The sequence below is a fragment of the Diadema antillarum genome, unplaced genomic scaffold, assembly GCF_040938485.1.
Source record: "Diadema antillarum isolate AM-2024a unplaced genomic scaffold, OU_Dant_1.0 scf00000031, whole genome shotgun sequence".
NCBI lineage: Eukaryota > Metazoa > Echinodermata > Echinoidea > Diadematoida > Diadematidae > Diadema > Diadema antillarum.
The window spans coordinates 1,321,577-1,335,783 of NW_027270920.1; the positions used below are offsets into that span (position 1 = coordinate 1,321,577).

At 40.5% G+C, this 14,207-nt stretch overlaps 1 protein-coding gene across 1 annotated transcript in view; it reads left to right on the plus strand.

Annotated features, from left to right (window-relative positions):
* LOC139741688 (uncharacterized) overlaps window positions 1-14,207 on the plus strand; it is a 100,028-nt gene that overhangs the window by 42,489 nt on the left and 43,332 nt on the right. The window contains exon 6 of the mRNA XM_071652272.1: window positions 5,055-5,186. Coding sequence (XP_071508373.1) covers window positions 5,055-5,186 — 132 coding nt within the window. The remainder of the gene's footprint in view (window positions 1-5,054; window positions 5,187-14,207) is intronic.

Sequence of the window (14,207 nt, forward strand, 5' to 3'; positions counted from 1 at the left end):
ATGTTATGTATTCAAGTGAGCGTTATGTATATTGCTTTATATTACTTTGGAAATTGAATAATTTGAATTGAATTGAAAACAGAAATAATGAGAATAACTGATTTCAGCCAATCCATTTTCCAACAACGTGTTTCTGTGGGACCAGGAAGAATGCTGTTTTTTGTTTTACTTTGTTTCTCAATATTGTGAAAATACTTGTCATACTGGAAATTCATTACAATTCTTTATACATCTATTATTTTAAGGAAGCAACATGTTTTATAAATATTCATCCATTAGTTTCCTGTCAAGGTTAACTTAAAAAAAAGATGGGTATATTAAGATATGAAAGGTTTTTGTGACTGCGTAATACTGGGGAGCTTTACATTTTGACGCGCGGACGTTTGAGACGACGAGTGCGCTGGACGTTCTCCTCTCCCCTGCGTCATGTTGAAAAATAGCTTTAGATTACGATGGGATGCAACGTATAAAAAATAAAATCGCGCCCCCATATGATCGGTGCATGAAGTAGATCTCTACGTTGCAAACTGTGCGGACGTAAAAATAGCCCAGTACGCGTACTGAAAAACTCAGGCGACGCAAGCTCCTTATAGATCAACTTGACGCGCGCTTCTGCAAACGATTCAAGATTCAAGATTCAACTTTATTTTCACTTCCATCAAATAAACAAAGAAATTATATACATTACATATGTACAGGATATTTGTAATACTTGCAGAACATAATTTGACAAGGTACATAATAAAAATGAGAAGTAGATGCGATTACATCTTTGTTAGTATATACATAAAGCGTATAATACAAGTCAACTAAGGATGAGGATGGAAGTGGAGGGTCCCACTAAGAAGCAGAGCTTGTACGATATGAGACCCTCAGAAAATACACAAACGGCAATATAAAACAAGATAAACGAACCGATGTCAACTGACATCTAGATGATTGGGAAGGGAAAAAGAAAGAAAAGGAAAAAAGAGAGAGAAAAAAAAGAATTAAAAAAGGGGAGAAAAGGGGAAAAAACTAAAGCACGTGCCATCGTGGACGCAAGCAATCTAGATTCCATAATGTAAAATAAGTGATGAAATACAAGCTGTATTGAATGTAATGCAAAACAATTTTTATACGTAGTTATGTTGGTAAAGAATGCAGTAGAAAAAGAGAATAAACACGTCGTTATATTTAAAACACAGACAGGGACATAATTAAAAGGAGGACTTATGTAAAAAAAGAATGATGACTTGACTGAAATGATAAAGGGAAACTAACTCGGTTGGATGTTGTAAAATTTCAATAAAAATGATTTTAATTTATTCTTGAAAGAATTCAGGGATTGAGCTGTTGTTATATTGTTGGGAAGTGAATTCCAATACTTTGGCCCATCGTAGATGAATGTGTTTTGAGCTGACAAAGTTCTCAGAGATGGCAAATGGAAATCATTTGATCGCCGTGTTGGATAATTATGAACGGATTGATTTCTTTGAAACATTATTTCAAATATGTTTGAGAGATTATTTTTATTATAATTATACATAAATTGTCATAAATTAAACAAATACAAATCATTAATTTTCAATATTTTATGCTCATAAAATAGTGGGTCAGTATGGGACAAAAATGCAGTATGACATATAACACGGAGTGATTTTTTTTGCAATAAAAGTAATTTATCTAAGAATGTTTTATATGTATTTCCCCAAGCGAGAATACCGTAATTCAAATATGGCAATATTAAGGATGAATATAATACAAGCAGGGACGACAAAAGGAAAACAAAACTTAAGCTTATTAATTATACCAATATTACGTGAAATAATTTTACATATACTGTCAATATGAAATTTCCAGGAAAGCTTATTGTCAACTGTTATTCCAAGAAATGTTATATGGGAAACATTTTCAAGTGGAGTACGATCAGAACATGTTTTTCCCCTCTGAACGTCCACGCGTCTAAAATCTAAAGCGTCCTGTTATGAAAATGGCACATTTACCTGAGAAAATTGTAAGTTTGGTATGTACATTCAGCAAAAAAAAAAAGAGAGAGAGAGAAACATTTTTCAGGCTCGTATTTCTCATCGAAATTTATACTAAATATTGATGTTTTATATACCATGTTGTAGGCCGTGTCACACCTTTCCGGGCAAGCTATACGCGGGCTTGTGGCGAGGAGGTAGTTTCCAGCACGTAGAAGATTTTCCGCGGGCGAACACGAATGTTTGCAATTTTCACACTTGTTTCTTACCTACTTGACGCATTAGCTTCTACTTGCGTGCATTCCGTGTGACCTGCATGAGAGCTTTGAAACCGATCCGTTTTCTGTTACGAGCGACTTATGGGTACTGAGAAGTACCTGCGTTGGAGTTGCCTGTGAGGTGCTGCCGGTAACGGTCTCCTACTGTTGTTCTGCGTGTACTTCTGCGAGTGAACCACTACGACTCACACGAAACAAGTTTTGAGCATGCTCAAGGCCTTGTCATACAGTATCTGGGGAAGTTTTGCGGCTTGACTTGCGGGGAAACAAATTTGCTACCCGGAGCATGACCAGAGCTTTTTTCAGGATGAGTCGCGGGGATGCCCGCAGAAGTCCACGCAGAACGCCAGTAGGAGGCCCTTAGCGGCAGCACTTCGCAGGCAACTCCCACGCAGGTACTTCGTAGTCCCGTATGCAGCCAACTGACTGACAAATTGCCCTACAATGCAATGAAAACATCTTGACGGAAGAATTTCATGAATTTGAATAATAAAGCAGTACCCGCTGCATGCTATAAGGATTACAACCAACACTTGCTGTCGGGCGAAAGCTCGGTGGTCTATAGTGGAGATGACGCCTGTCCGGTGATCAGGAGGTGTGGGTTCGAATCCTGCTCGAGTATGTACGCCCATGATTTGTTATCATGGATACTACTAAAACACTGATCAATTCAGTGCTTATTTACGTCGATGTAGGGAAATTTGTCAGTCAGTTGCAATGAAAACATCTTGACGGAAGAGTTTCATGAATTTGAATACACCATTTTTGCCCGATAGGATAAAGAGAAGTTAATCACCTTTTGGTTATTTTGCCCAGATTACTCTGAAAGTGTAAAACACTTGTTATGTGAGTTTAAAATAGTATTACAACTGTGGGGGACTCTATTAAACGCTGCTGTAAGAGCCATAACAAAACAGTCAAAGAATGGCCATTTCAATTACATATTTGGAACGGAAAATTACAGTTACCATAATATGTTTAAAGCTTTTTGTTTATGTGTTTCAAATATTATGTGATTAGATGTAAGTTTCAGCAGACAGAATTGAATCAGCAAACATTTATTACATTTGCTAATTCAAAAAAGCGAGTTTAGTACAAAAATGCAGAAAAAAAAAGAGATTTACCAGTGCATTTTGAGAAATGTTCCATACAATTAGCTTAGGACGTTTATAAACTTGGTTGCGTTTAGATTTAAACTACCTGTATGTTCTGTAAGTACTAGGTGTTTCAAAAAACATTTCCCACTTTTGATCATTAATAGTCCAAAAACAATTCATCCAATAAAACTGTCATTGATATGAGTAATAGCTGAATAGTGTACAATTTTGTTGAAGGTAATTTAGATGTGAAAGCATAAATTAGTTTCATTAAATCTAAGGTTGGTTTTGAAGTAATGTTTCAGATTTTGGTCAAATTTTAACCCTCTGTACAAAAGTGAACTTTGCACAGGATCCAATGATGTGTATGTGAGTGTGTGCTGACAATGGCCCTGAACAATAGACATGCCTGAACCACCTGTTGACTAGGCGTCAGTCTCAAGCGCCCAGGCACATGAATGCTTAATCAATAATTCATGTGGATTGCCCTGGGCACCGCTAGTCTAAATTCATGCACGGTAAAGGGTAAAATGCATGCACATGGAAAAAGTAAGCTTATGCTTCCATGTGCTTGCAAACACATTTCATTCCAGCTGGCAATCATTTTCAAATTTTGCTTCACATATCACTAAATCTGGGATATAGATAAGCATAAAATGATCTTAAGTTCTTCATTTTAATACAACTGTCTACTAAAAGTCTCACGAATTTGTCGCTTTTTTGATAAAAAGAGATCATTTTTGGTAAAGAGTTAAGCAGCATTTTCCATAGGGGCGATTTGTTTCACAGTAGATTTATTCAACGCTCCATGTACACAAGTGTATACTCTAATTGATTTTCTTTGCTTCCTGTCACCATGTTTACGACAGAACAGAAGGTATTCATTGTAATTTCGTTTTTTCAGAAGTAGGAAGAGCACTGTCGCCACTCAACGACAGTAACGGCAGGCGTTTGACTTTACACATATACTGCCAGAGGCTGAATAAAGACTAGGTGTGATATTGGAATTTCTCATGAACAAATAATGAACCATTCAAACCCTGGCCATTGTTCAGGACCATTGTCAGGGTGTTAACCACACACTCCCATACACACCCATTGACCCCTGTGCAAAGTGAAAGTTTTGTACAGAGGGTTGAAAATAGAGCAAAACCTGGAACCTGAATGTGAAATTAATCATGGATTTCATGAAACTGATTTATGCTTTCATATTCAAACCACCTTCAACAAAATTGTACACTATTCAGCTATCACTCATAACAATGACAGTGTTATCTGATATATACTTTATGAATTATTAAGAATCAAAAGTGGGAAATGTTTTTTTGAAACACCTAATATAAGCACTGCTGTAATTGAAGACATGGAGAGATTTATTTAATCAATTATTTATTTATTCATTCATTATCATTCTTTTTCTTTCTTTGTACATCGTATTGATGTTTTGGTAGAGTAGGACTGTTTTGATGTTGTGTTTGGTATATGCAGAGCTTTGGTTCCTTTCAATAAAAACAACACACACAAAACATACTGGCTTTGATGCAAGGTACAGGTGGCATATCATCATGGCAGACACATGTTGAATAGAACACAGTTACTTCATTACAAGAGCTGCAAATGATTCAGTTTACTTTTAATTGATGAATTCTCTCTTTTTTAAAGACAATATTAGTCTGTTTCATTGTCAACCTCTTCACCATCACTTACCAAAGATTGTGCCAGTGGAACCTATGGAGCTGGATGCACTCAAACATGTCACTGTCAGTCTGGTCAATGTGACAGATATTCTGGAGTCTGTACAACTTCTTCCTGTGAGACACCCTGGTCTGGTGAAAATTGTCAGAGTGAGTATAAAAGCCGGCTCGGCCTTTCATTTCCAGTCTTATCAGAATTTATAGTATCAATGTATAATAGGTCTTTTCAAGACAAACGAAAGACCAAGAATGAGGTATTGTTCAATTTACTACTTTGGATACTTGTTGGATGGAACAAACAAATCAACGAAAGTATGGATTGTTCTTGGAAGGAACAAACAAATTAACGAAAGTACAATGTCAAAAAAAAATTGAAATGAAACAAATCAAAGAAAGAAACTTTATTGACTAATATGCAATTTCAATTAACATTCGATGCAGTTTTATTTTATATTTTGTTACCCTGGTCTACTGAAAATGGAAAGAATTTTTTATTGCTGTATTAACTTGTGTACAAGTTTTTTGATCTGTAATTATGGATCTCAGGTCTTCAAATGTAAGTTGGAAACTGACTTCTGTTCATCATAAAAAAAAATTAAATTCAATATGTACGGGGGCTGCACGCAAATCAAGCCACCCTTGAGGCCGTGTCACACCTTTCCGGGCAAGCTACACCGGTTTGTTGCGAGGAGGATTTTCCAGCACGGAGGAGAATTTTCCGCGTGCGTACAAGAATGTTTGCGAGTATCGCACTTGTGTCTTACCTGCTAGACTCGTGCTGCTTACATTCTACTTGCGTGTATTCCGTGTGATCTGCGTGAGAGCCTTGAAACCGATCCGTTTTCTGTTACGAGAGACGTACGGGTACTGAGAAGTATACCTACGTTGAAATTGTCTGCGAGGTGCTGTCGGTAAGGGTCTCCTACTGGTGTTACGCGTGTACCTCTGCGAGCGAACCCCCACGACTCACTCGGAACCAGGCATAGTCATATACTGTATCTGGGGAAGTTTTGCGGCCTGACTTGTGGGGAAACAACATTACTTTGCTACCCGGAGCTCTCCGCAGTTGGTCCGAACCTGACAGTACCTAGCGCGTATCTCGCTTGTAGTTGCACGGAGGTGTGCACGCAAGTTCCATTTAACCGCAGCCAAGTTTAGAGCACGACCAAACTTTTTCCGGGTGAGTCGCGGGGATGCCCGGAGATGTCCACGCACAACGCCAGCAGGAGGTCCGCAGCGGCAGCACCTCGCAGGCAACTCCCACGCAGGTACCTCGCAGTCCCCGTATGCAGCCAAGATTCTGTGGGATTTCTGCCATTCCTTCAGAGGAATCCTTCACTGAGTTGCCAGCACCCACGCGACTGGTACGCAGGTCACACAGTATACCCGCAAGTAGAATTTAAGTAGAAGCGTCCAGCAAGTAAGACACATGCACTGACTCGCCCAAATCCTTGTGCTTCCTCAGAAATTTCCGGTATCCTCGAAAATCCCCACACACAACAAGCCCGCGTATAAGCATGCCCGGAAAGGTGTGACAGGGCCTAAACATGGTTGCGGGTAAAAAGATTTGCGTGCGCACCTCCGGGCGACTACGGGTGAGATACGTGCTAGGTGCTGTCATGTGCGGCTCATCTACGGGGACCTCCGGGTAGTCAAAATTGTTCTTTGCAAGTCGCACGCAAGGCTTGCCCGGAAAGGTGTGACACGGCCTTTATGCTGTAGCCCCACTGTATTATTCATTGTTGTATTACTTATACGTTTTGCTGTATATTGTGTAAAGGCAATGAAGCAAAAAATATTCCGTGAACAACTTATGCTTATGTATGCATATATATATAAACATGTACATGAATGTGCATGTACATTGATAATACAGAAACCATTAAATCAAATCAAATCAAATCAAATCAAATCAGATTCAATCGAATATGTCCATGTCTTTCGTTCGATACAAGAATGCTGTAATGAAAAAAAAAAGTGTGTGCACATCCTTTGCATTTCCTGAAAACATTTGTAGCTTAATCACGGGCAGACGTTCACTAGGACGCGGACAAACCTAGGAAGGGTGGCGGAAGCATATTCCGTCATTTTGGCATCATGTCCGCGTTGGATGCGGAAAAGGGGTGGAATCGGCTTTTCCTGGGACATTCCTAGGAATGTCCGCGGAATGCCCGCGGACTACCTGTGGACATTCCTAGGAGTGTCCGAGGAATCACTTCGGTAGAGCGCAAAATACCCCGGAATATGCTAATAATAGCCGGGCAGCGCGGAAACATGTCGTTTCATTTCATTTCATTTCTTTATTGTCCAAATTATGTATAAAAACATGGCATGGAAATTTGGTGTTGTCACACATTCATAAATACACATTGACAACAGATAAATAACAAATTACATTACGTAGGAACCATCAAGTGAAAACTAAAAAAATACAGGGAACTAAAAATACATCACAACACATACTAGCATCATGTGTGGAACGTGCGAAGAGGGGAAAAATTAATATATTTGTGTACATACACAGAAAACAATGGAAGAGTCAATTGCTGCAAAAGATATAGCCTTTACCATAGTAAAACATTATACATGTACATATTTTGTTGTCTTGCGTTCCTTGCTTGTGTTTCCCTCGCAAGAATAGGGGATTTCTTCGTCCATATTATAATATAGTTATTTATAAATGATATACTTTTTTTATATAGTGAGAACAACTCTAATTTCTGTAAATCCCCTCTCGTATGAGTCGCCTGCACTTATTTAATACTTATGATTTTGTGGTTTAAAAAATTGATTTGAAGAATTTATGACTCCCACTTTCTGGCTCTAAATTTCTACTTTTTTTGGGCTTGAAGCCCGCAGGTGTACTCGTACGTCATACAGAATCCACGATTATATTTGTACATCATTTCTCCGTTGTTTGTTGCAAACGACTTTGCTGTATCAACGCCTCTGGATTTTTCACGAATCATTGATGTGACGCTCAGAGCTCTATGATATAAACACTGTATATATATTTTTTGTCTTTGTTTTTTCCTTTCTCTCGAAATAATGATATTCATATAAACACTGAATATATTTTTTTTCTTGAAACAATGATACAGTTATAGTAATGTTCCCTATTCTGTAATTTACATCATTGTGTGTGCGTTTTATTTAGATACTGTATATTATTTTGGGTTGACCTCTGATATTAGTAAGTGTGTGCGTGGTTGGAGATGGATATGTGTGTAAGTGTATGTGCACATGGGTGACTTAATGTGTGGTACACGCGCGCGTGTATGGTATAGTAATTTGAGTTTGCTTAACCAAAGAATTTGAGGTATTCATAAATATCATTTGAGCTCCCTCGAGGAGACCTAACTAGCTCCTTTGTGGAGACAATATGAGCTCCCCCATGGAGACTTAATGAGCTCCTTTGTGGAGACAATATGAGCTCCCTCGTGGAGACGATATGAGCTCCCTCGTGGAGACTTGGTACATACATACATACATACATATATATTTAATAATGTTCATATTTTTCTAAGATTATTAATATTGTCTGTTTTATGTTAAGTGCTGTCTGGGGCAAATTATTTGTATAGGGCCCCATTTTTCTCTTTCTTCCTTCTTTCTATAAAACAACAACAACAACAACAAAAGATATATATAACCACAAATTCTAATACACCCTACTTTATACAGGCCACCCCGACATCATAGACCATAAATTATAACACATATTGCACATATTCCTTACAACCCCCCCCCCTCCCCCATACACACAGCTAAAATCTGCTTCCTTTCACTGATGCCCTGACACGCCTGATGTGCACAGTCAAACAACTATTGCACATTAACATACATACATTTTACATCATTATAAATCAAAATTATCATTTTCCAATATGCTGTGAAAGATCACTGGATATTTCTAATGCAAATAAAGAAAAAATACATTTCTGTTAATACTTCGTTTCAAAAACCATAAAAACCATATTTATTTTCAAACCTAAACAGAGACCCAAAATGAGCTCATCAGGTGATTTCATAACAAAAAATACATCCAACCCAAAATCTCAAGAACAAGAAAAAAAAAACATAATCTTATTCAATTAAAAATATTTGTTTTATTCAAAAAATCACAAACCATAAAATTCTTATGTTTTTTTTTTAGAAATGCACAAAAATCCCCCCCCCCCGCCTGCTTTCATACACAAGACCAGCCACAGCTCACCCTCCACTTTATGCAAAAATCAGCGGTTGTTATTGCACATCCTGATTGCGTATGGAACAAAGGAGTCTGCATATCGATTTGTACGACATGTCAAAGACCGTAGTCTTCTGCCTGATCGTAGGTATTCGAAATAATCATGTAGCGGGTGATTCTCAGTTAGCATAATACCATCTGCCAGATTGACGAGCCGATCTGTACATTCCTTTGTAAGGTCGTAACTTTTCCCACTTTTTCCTAGCCTGTCTCACTATAGCTTCCATTCTCTTGAAGTCTTGTTTCCTGCAAACCCCGAACCAGATGACACAGTTAAACAAAACAATACTTTCAACAACTGATTTATAGAAAAGATTGAGAATAGTTCTATGGATGTGTAGTGATCTCAATTTTCTCAGAAAGTACATACGAGTCCGGGCTTTTGAGATAACAGATTTGCACTCTTCATCCCAAGAAAGTTTACTGTCCAGTGTTGTCCCGTAGGCAGGGCTCCACACTAACATTTATTTTTGGTGACCCAAAGGTAAACACCCGACCTTTTTTGGTGGCCCGATCAGGCCACCAAATTCTTCATTTCTGAAATTTTGGTGGCCCCGGGCCACCGGACCACCGTTAGTGTCGAGCCCTGCCCTAGGTATTTGTAACTCTTGACTAATTCAATATCTGAAACATCAATATTTATGAATTTTGGTTGTGGAGGCATTTTCCGAAAATCAAACACAATCTCCTTAGTTTTGGTGAGATTTAACTGCAGACAGTTCTTGTCACACCAAGAGGTAAAACGTTCAACCTCGGCCGGGTAACTAGATTTATCATCATCATCAATAAGTCCTAAAATGACAGTGTCGTCTGCATATTTCAAAATGAAATACATTTTCCCTTGCTGATTTACAGTCGTTCGTGTACAGAATGAACAGTAACGCCGACAAAACACAACCTTGTGGAGAACCTGTGTTCAAAACGACAGGGTCTGAAAAGCAATTTTGGACTTTCTAGTTTGAGACCGATTATATAAGAAATCTTTTATCCATAAGATCAGATAAGATGGTACATTCATGTGGCGCAGCTTCCGAAGAAGAATGTGAGTCCGCATAGTATTGAACGCCGAGGAAAAGTCTAGAAGTACAGCACGTGCATAGCTTCGTGGTTTATCGGCGCGCTGAGCGATCTCGTGGACGAGTGTGAGAACAGCGTCATTCACCGACTTTTTAGGTTGATATGCAAATTGAAGTTTGTCAAAAAGATGGGACACTGATGGATAAAGGAACTACATCATCAGTCTCTCGAAGCATTTCATGACTATCGAGGTAAGTGCGACTGGTCTGTAGTCTTTAAGCTGTGAAGTGCGATTTTTTTTCGGCACCGGAATCACGATCGCTGATTTCCAGCTGGCCGGAGACATACCTTCATTCAATGACATTTGGAAAAGTTCACAGTAGGGAGTTGTAAGCTGTTGGGCGCAGCATTTTAATAGTTTACCATGTACAATTGTATCTTATCCGGGCCCATCGCTTTGTTCACTGTAACCCGTTTGTTTGCTGGTCAACACGAGGGGGTGTGACGCTAAGCTCTCGTAGCTCTGAACACATAGATGTGTCTTCATTCGCTGTAATAAGGGGACTGTTTGACACGAATGCAGAAGCCCGTTTCTTCTTCTGCTTACATCCTGTTAATCTATGCAGACATTTCCATGCTTCCCTCGTGTTATTTGATCGAAAACACTTTTGAAGTTTCACTCTGTATTTCATTTTCGAACTTGCGATTTCTTTCGTCACTTGTTTGCTTATTTCTTTTACTTTATCGAAATCTTTGTTTTGAAATGCGATTGTCTTTGCATGAAACAACGCCTTCAGTTCTTTCGTCACCCATGTTTGATTATTTGGACAAGACTTGACCGTCTTGTTGGAAACATGAAGCTCTTCACAAAAAAAGAACGTAACTACTGACAATATCAGCTGCTTCCTCTAGATCATCAGCACTTCCAATAAGCATATCCCAGTCAGTCAACTCAAAACATGTTTGTAACATTTCCATAGAATGGTCATTCCATTCTTTAACTTGTTTTGTGGTTACTTTATCTGACTTCAATTTGCCTTTATACGTAGACATCAAATAAACAGTGGAATGATCTGAGTTGCCAATGGGGAAACGGATGTTTACTTTATAAGGATCTTTCACTGAGCAATAGGATTTGTCGAGAACCCGATCTCCGCGAGTTGGCATCTGCACACACTGCAAATAGTTGGGAAGTGCGTCCTCTAATGAACAATGGTTGAAATCACCAAGTATAATCTTCGGTGAATCAGGTGACGCCGCCGTTTCCATGGCATTCACGGTATCCGTGATATCTCGAGCAGCTGTATCCGCGTTAGCGTCGGGTGGTATGTAAACAAGAAATATGTCCACTTTGTTTTATTTTTTGGCAGATAAAATAGTCGGAACGAAACCCAGAGAAGTTCCAAATTTTGGTGACAAATTTCGTTATGTACTTTGTAATTGCGACACCATTTCTCATTCACATATATGGCAAATCCCCCTCCTCTAGTTTTGTTCCTTTCGGCAAAATCTTTGTCACTTTGAATCATGTCGAAACCGTGAATGTCAAACGCCTCACTGAGTATATCTGGGTTTAACCAAGTTTCCGTAAAACATAAAATTCCAGAATTTCTGAAATCATTGTCATATCTCTCTTTTCCACAAATTTCGTCAATCTCGTTTCCAGTTGAACAAAGTAACTCATTTTTATAGTGGGCAGGGCAGGTTTGAACTTTCAAAGACCCCGTTTACAGTGCGAGGCTCGGCCGCGGCTCGGCCGCGGCCGTGCCCAGCCCCGCTTCAGTGTAAACGCGCAAAAGGCCAAATGCGAGGCCAAAATTGGCCTCGCATTTGGCCTCGCTCTGGAAGTGGTCTCGGCCGCGGCCGAGCCGCGGCCGAACCCGGCCTTTTCTTGGTGTAAACGCAAACTGGGCCAAATGCGCGGCCAATTCGGTGGATTCCATATACGGTGCGCTACCTATCAGTTGTAGCGGACAGGCCGAAACCCGCAATGCCTTATGGGAAAAAGTCGACATCAAAATTACTCGCATTATATGCACATGCAGCATGCAGCAGCAGCGCAGCTCAGCTCAGCCGGCCGCGCCGGGCGGGCGGGCGCCCGGGCTGGTTGGCCATTGGCCTGAAGTTAGGCCCTAACATGAGTAACAGATGACAAAATCAACAAATCACAGAAAAAGCAAACTTACGCTGCAACACATCCACAGCCAGCAGAATGGACTAAAGCGTCTGTTGTGAGTAGTACCCATGTAGCGTACCGTTCTGCCATTTGACGCTGCTCAGGCTTCACACACACACAGTTGCTTTGATGTAAATGTGGTCTGGGTGGTTCTGGATGTGTCCCATAAATGGACATCTTCAACGTGATTGTCCTTAAACATAAGGTAGCCATCATCTTTTTGAAGCTTGCTAGCCTTTCTGGGGTCCAATCACACTGTTTGATAAGGTAGGCAAACACATCTCCAAGCGACAGATCAGGCCAGTACAGTTATTGTACAGTAAACAGTGCATTGCGCATGCAGCGCTGAGCGTAGCTCTAGCTGCATGTAGTGCGATGTCGACCCCAAAGTTGAAAATCGGCCTGTCCGCTACAACCGATAGGTGGCGCACGGTATATGGAATCTACCGAATTGCGCGGCCAATTTTAATCTGGCTTCCAAACCCTCTGCCTGTATCTTTCGCTATTTAGGATATCAACCCCCTCAACGTCGAAAACTAGTATAGTTTAAGGTGGTTTTGTCCTGCAAAGGATTCTTTCCTTCGGCAAAGGCCTTTGCCCGAACGGCGACTTGGTCGCCACAGGATTCATTTTGCAAAGGGTCTGAAAACCAGACAATACCAAATGGCATTTGTTTACAAGCAGAGCGCCACTACGACAAAATATTGAAAGGTTTGAATCAAAAGCGCGGCCGAGCCCGGCAGTGTACACGGACAAAATTGCGGGGCCCGGCCTCGCAATTGAGGCTGGGCTCGGCCGCGGCTCAGCCGCGGCTCGGCCCAGCCCCGCTTCAGTGTAAACGCGCAAAAGGCCAAATGCGAGGCCAAAATTGGCCTCGCATTTGGCATCGCTCTGGAGGTGGTCTCGGCCTTTTCTCAGTGTAAACGTAAACTGGGCCAAATGCGCGGCCAATTTTAGTCTGGCTTCCAAACCCTCTGCCTGTACTTTTTCGCTGTTCAGGATATTAACCCCCTCAACGTCGAAAACTAGTATAGTTTAAGGTGGTTTTGTCCTGCAAAGAATTTTTTTCCTTCGGCAAAGGCCTTTGCCAAAATTTATTTGGCAAAGGGTCTGAAAACCAAACAATACGAGATTGCATTTGTTTACAAGTAGAGCGCCACTACAACAACATATTGAAAGGTTTGAATCAAAAGCGCGGCCGGGCCCGGCAGTGTAAACGGACAAAATTGCGGGGCCCGGCCTCGCAATTGAGGCTGGGCTCGGCCGCGGCTCGGCCGCCGCTCGGCCGAGCCACGCACTGTAAACGGGGTCTCATTCCTCCCTTCTTACCTCGGCGGCGTATCTTTAATCTATCGTTTGTCTCACCATGCTCACGTAGTGGCACCCATTCCAGCATTCCGGCAGGCCGACCGGCTTGAGTTTCGAGGCCTCAGCTGTAGCTAGTTCGAATATGAAGTTGCGTTCATATAAAATGTTTAGGGTGTGGCTCTCCGGACATGAAAAACCCGGTGAAAGCAGAACACAGAAGATTAAAATCCATATCCAGAGTATACTGAACGTTTGCACAAACATGATGACAAGGAACAGTTGACGAAAATTTCACAAGAAAAAGTAAAAATGGACAAATTGTCGACAAAAGCACAGGACTAAAAAATGTGTGACATTACACGAAGAATGATTAAATCATGAACGAAGACAATCAGGATGACTTGCGGACAAGAGTTAGATA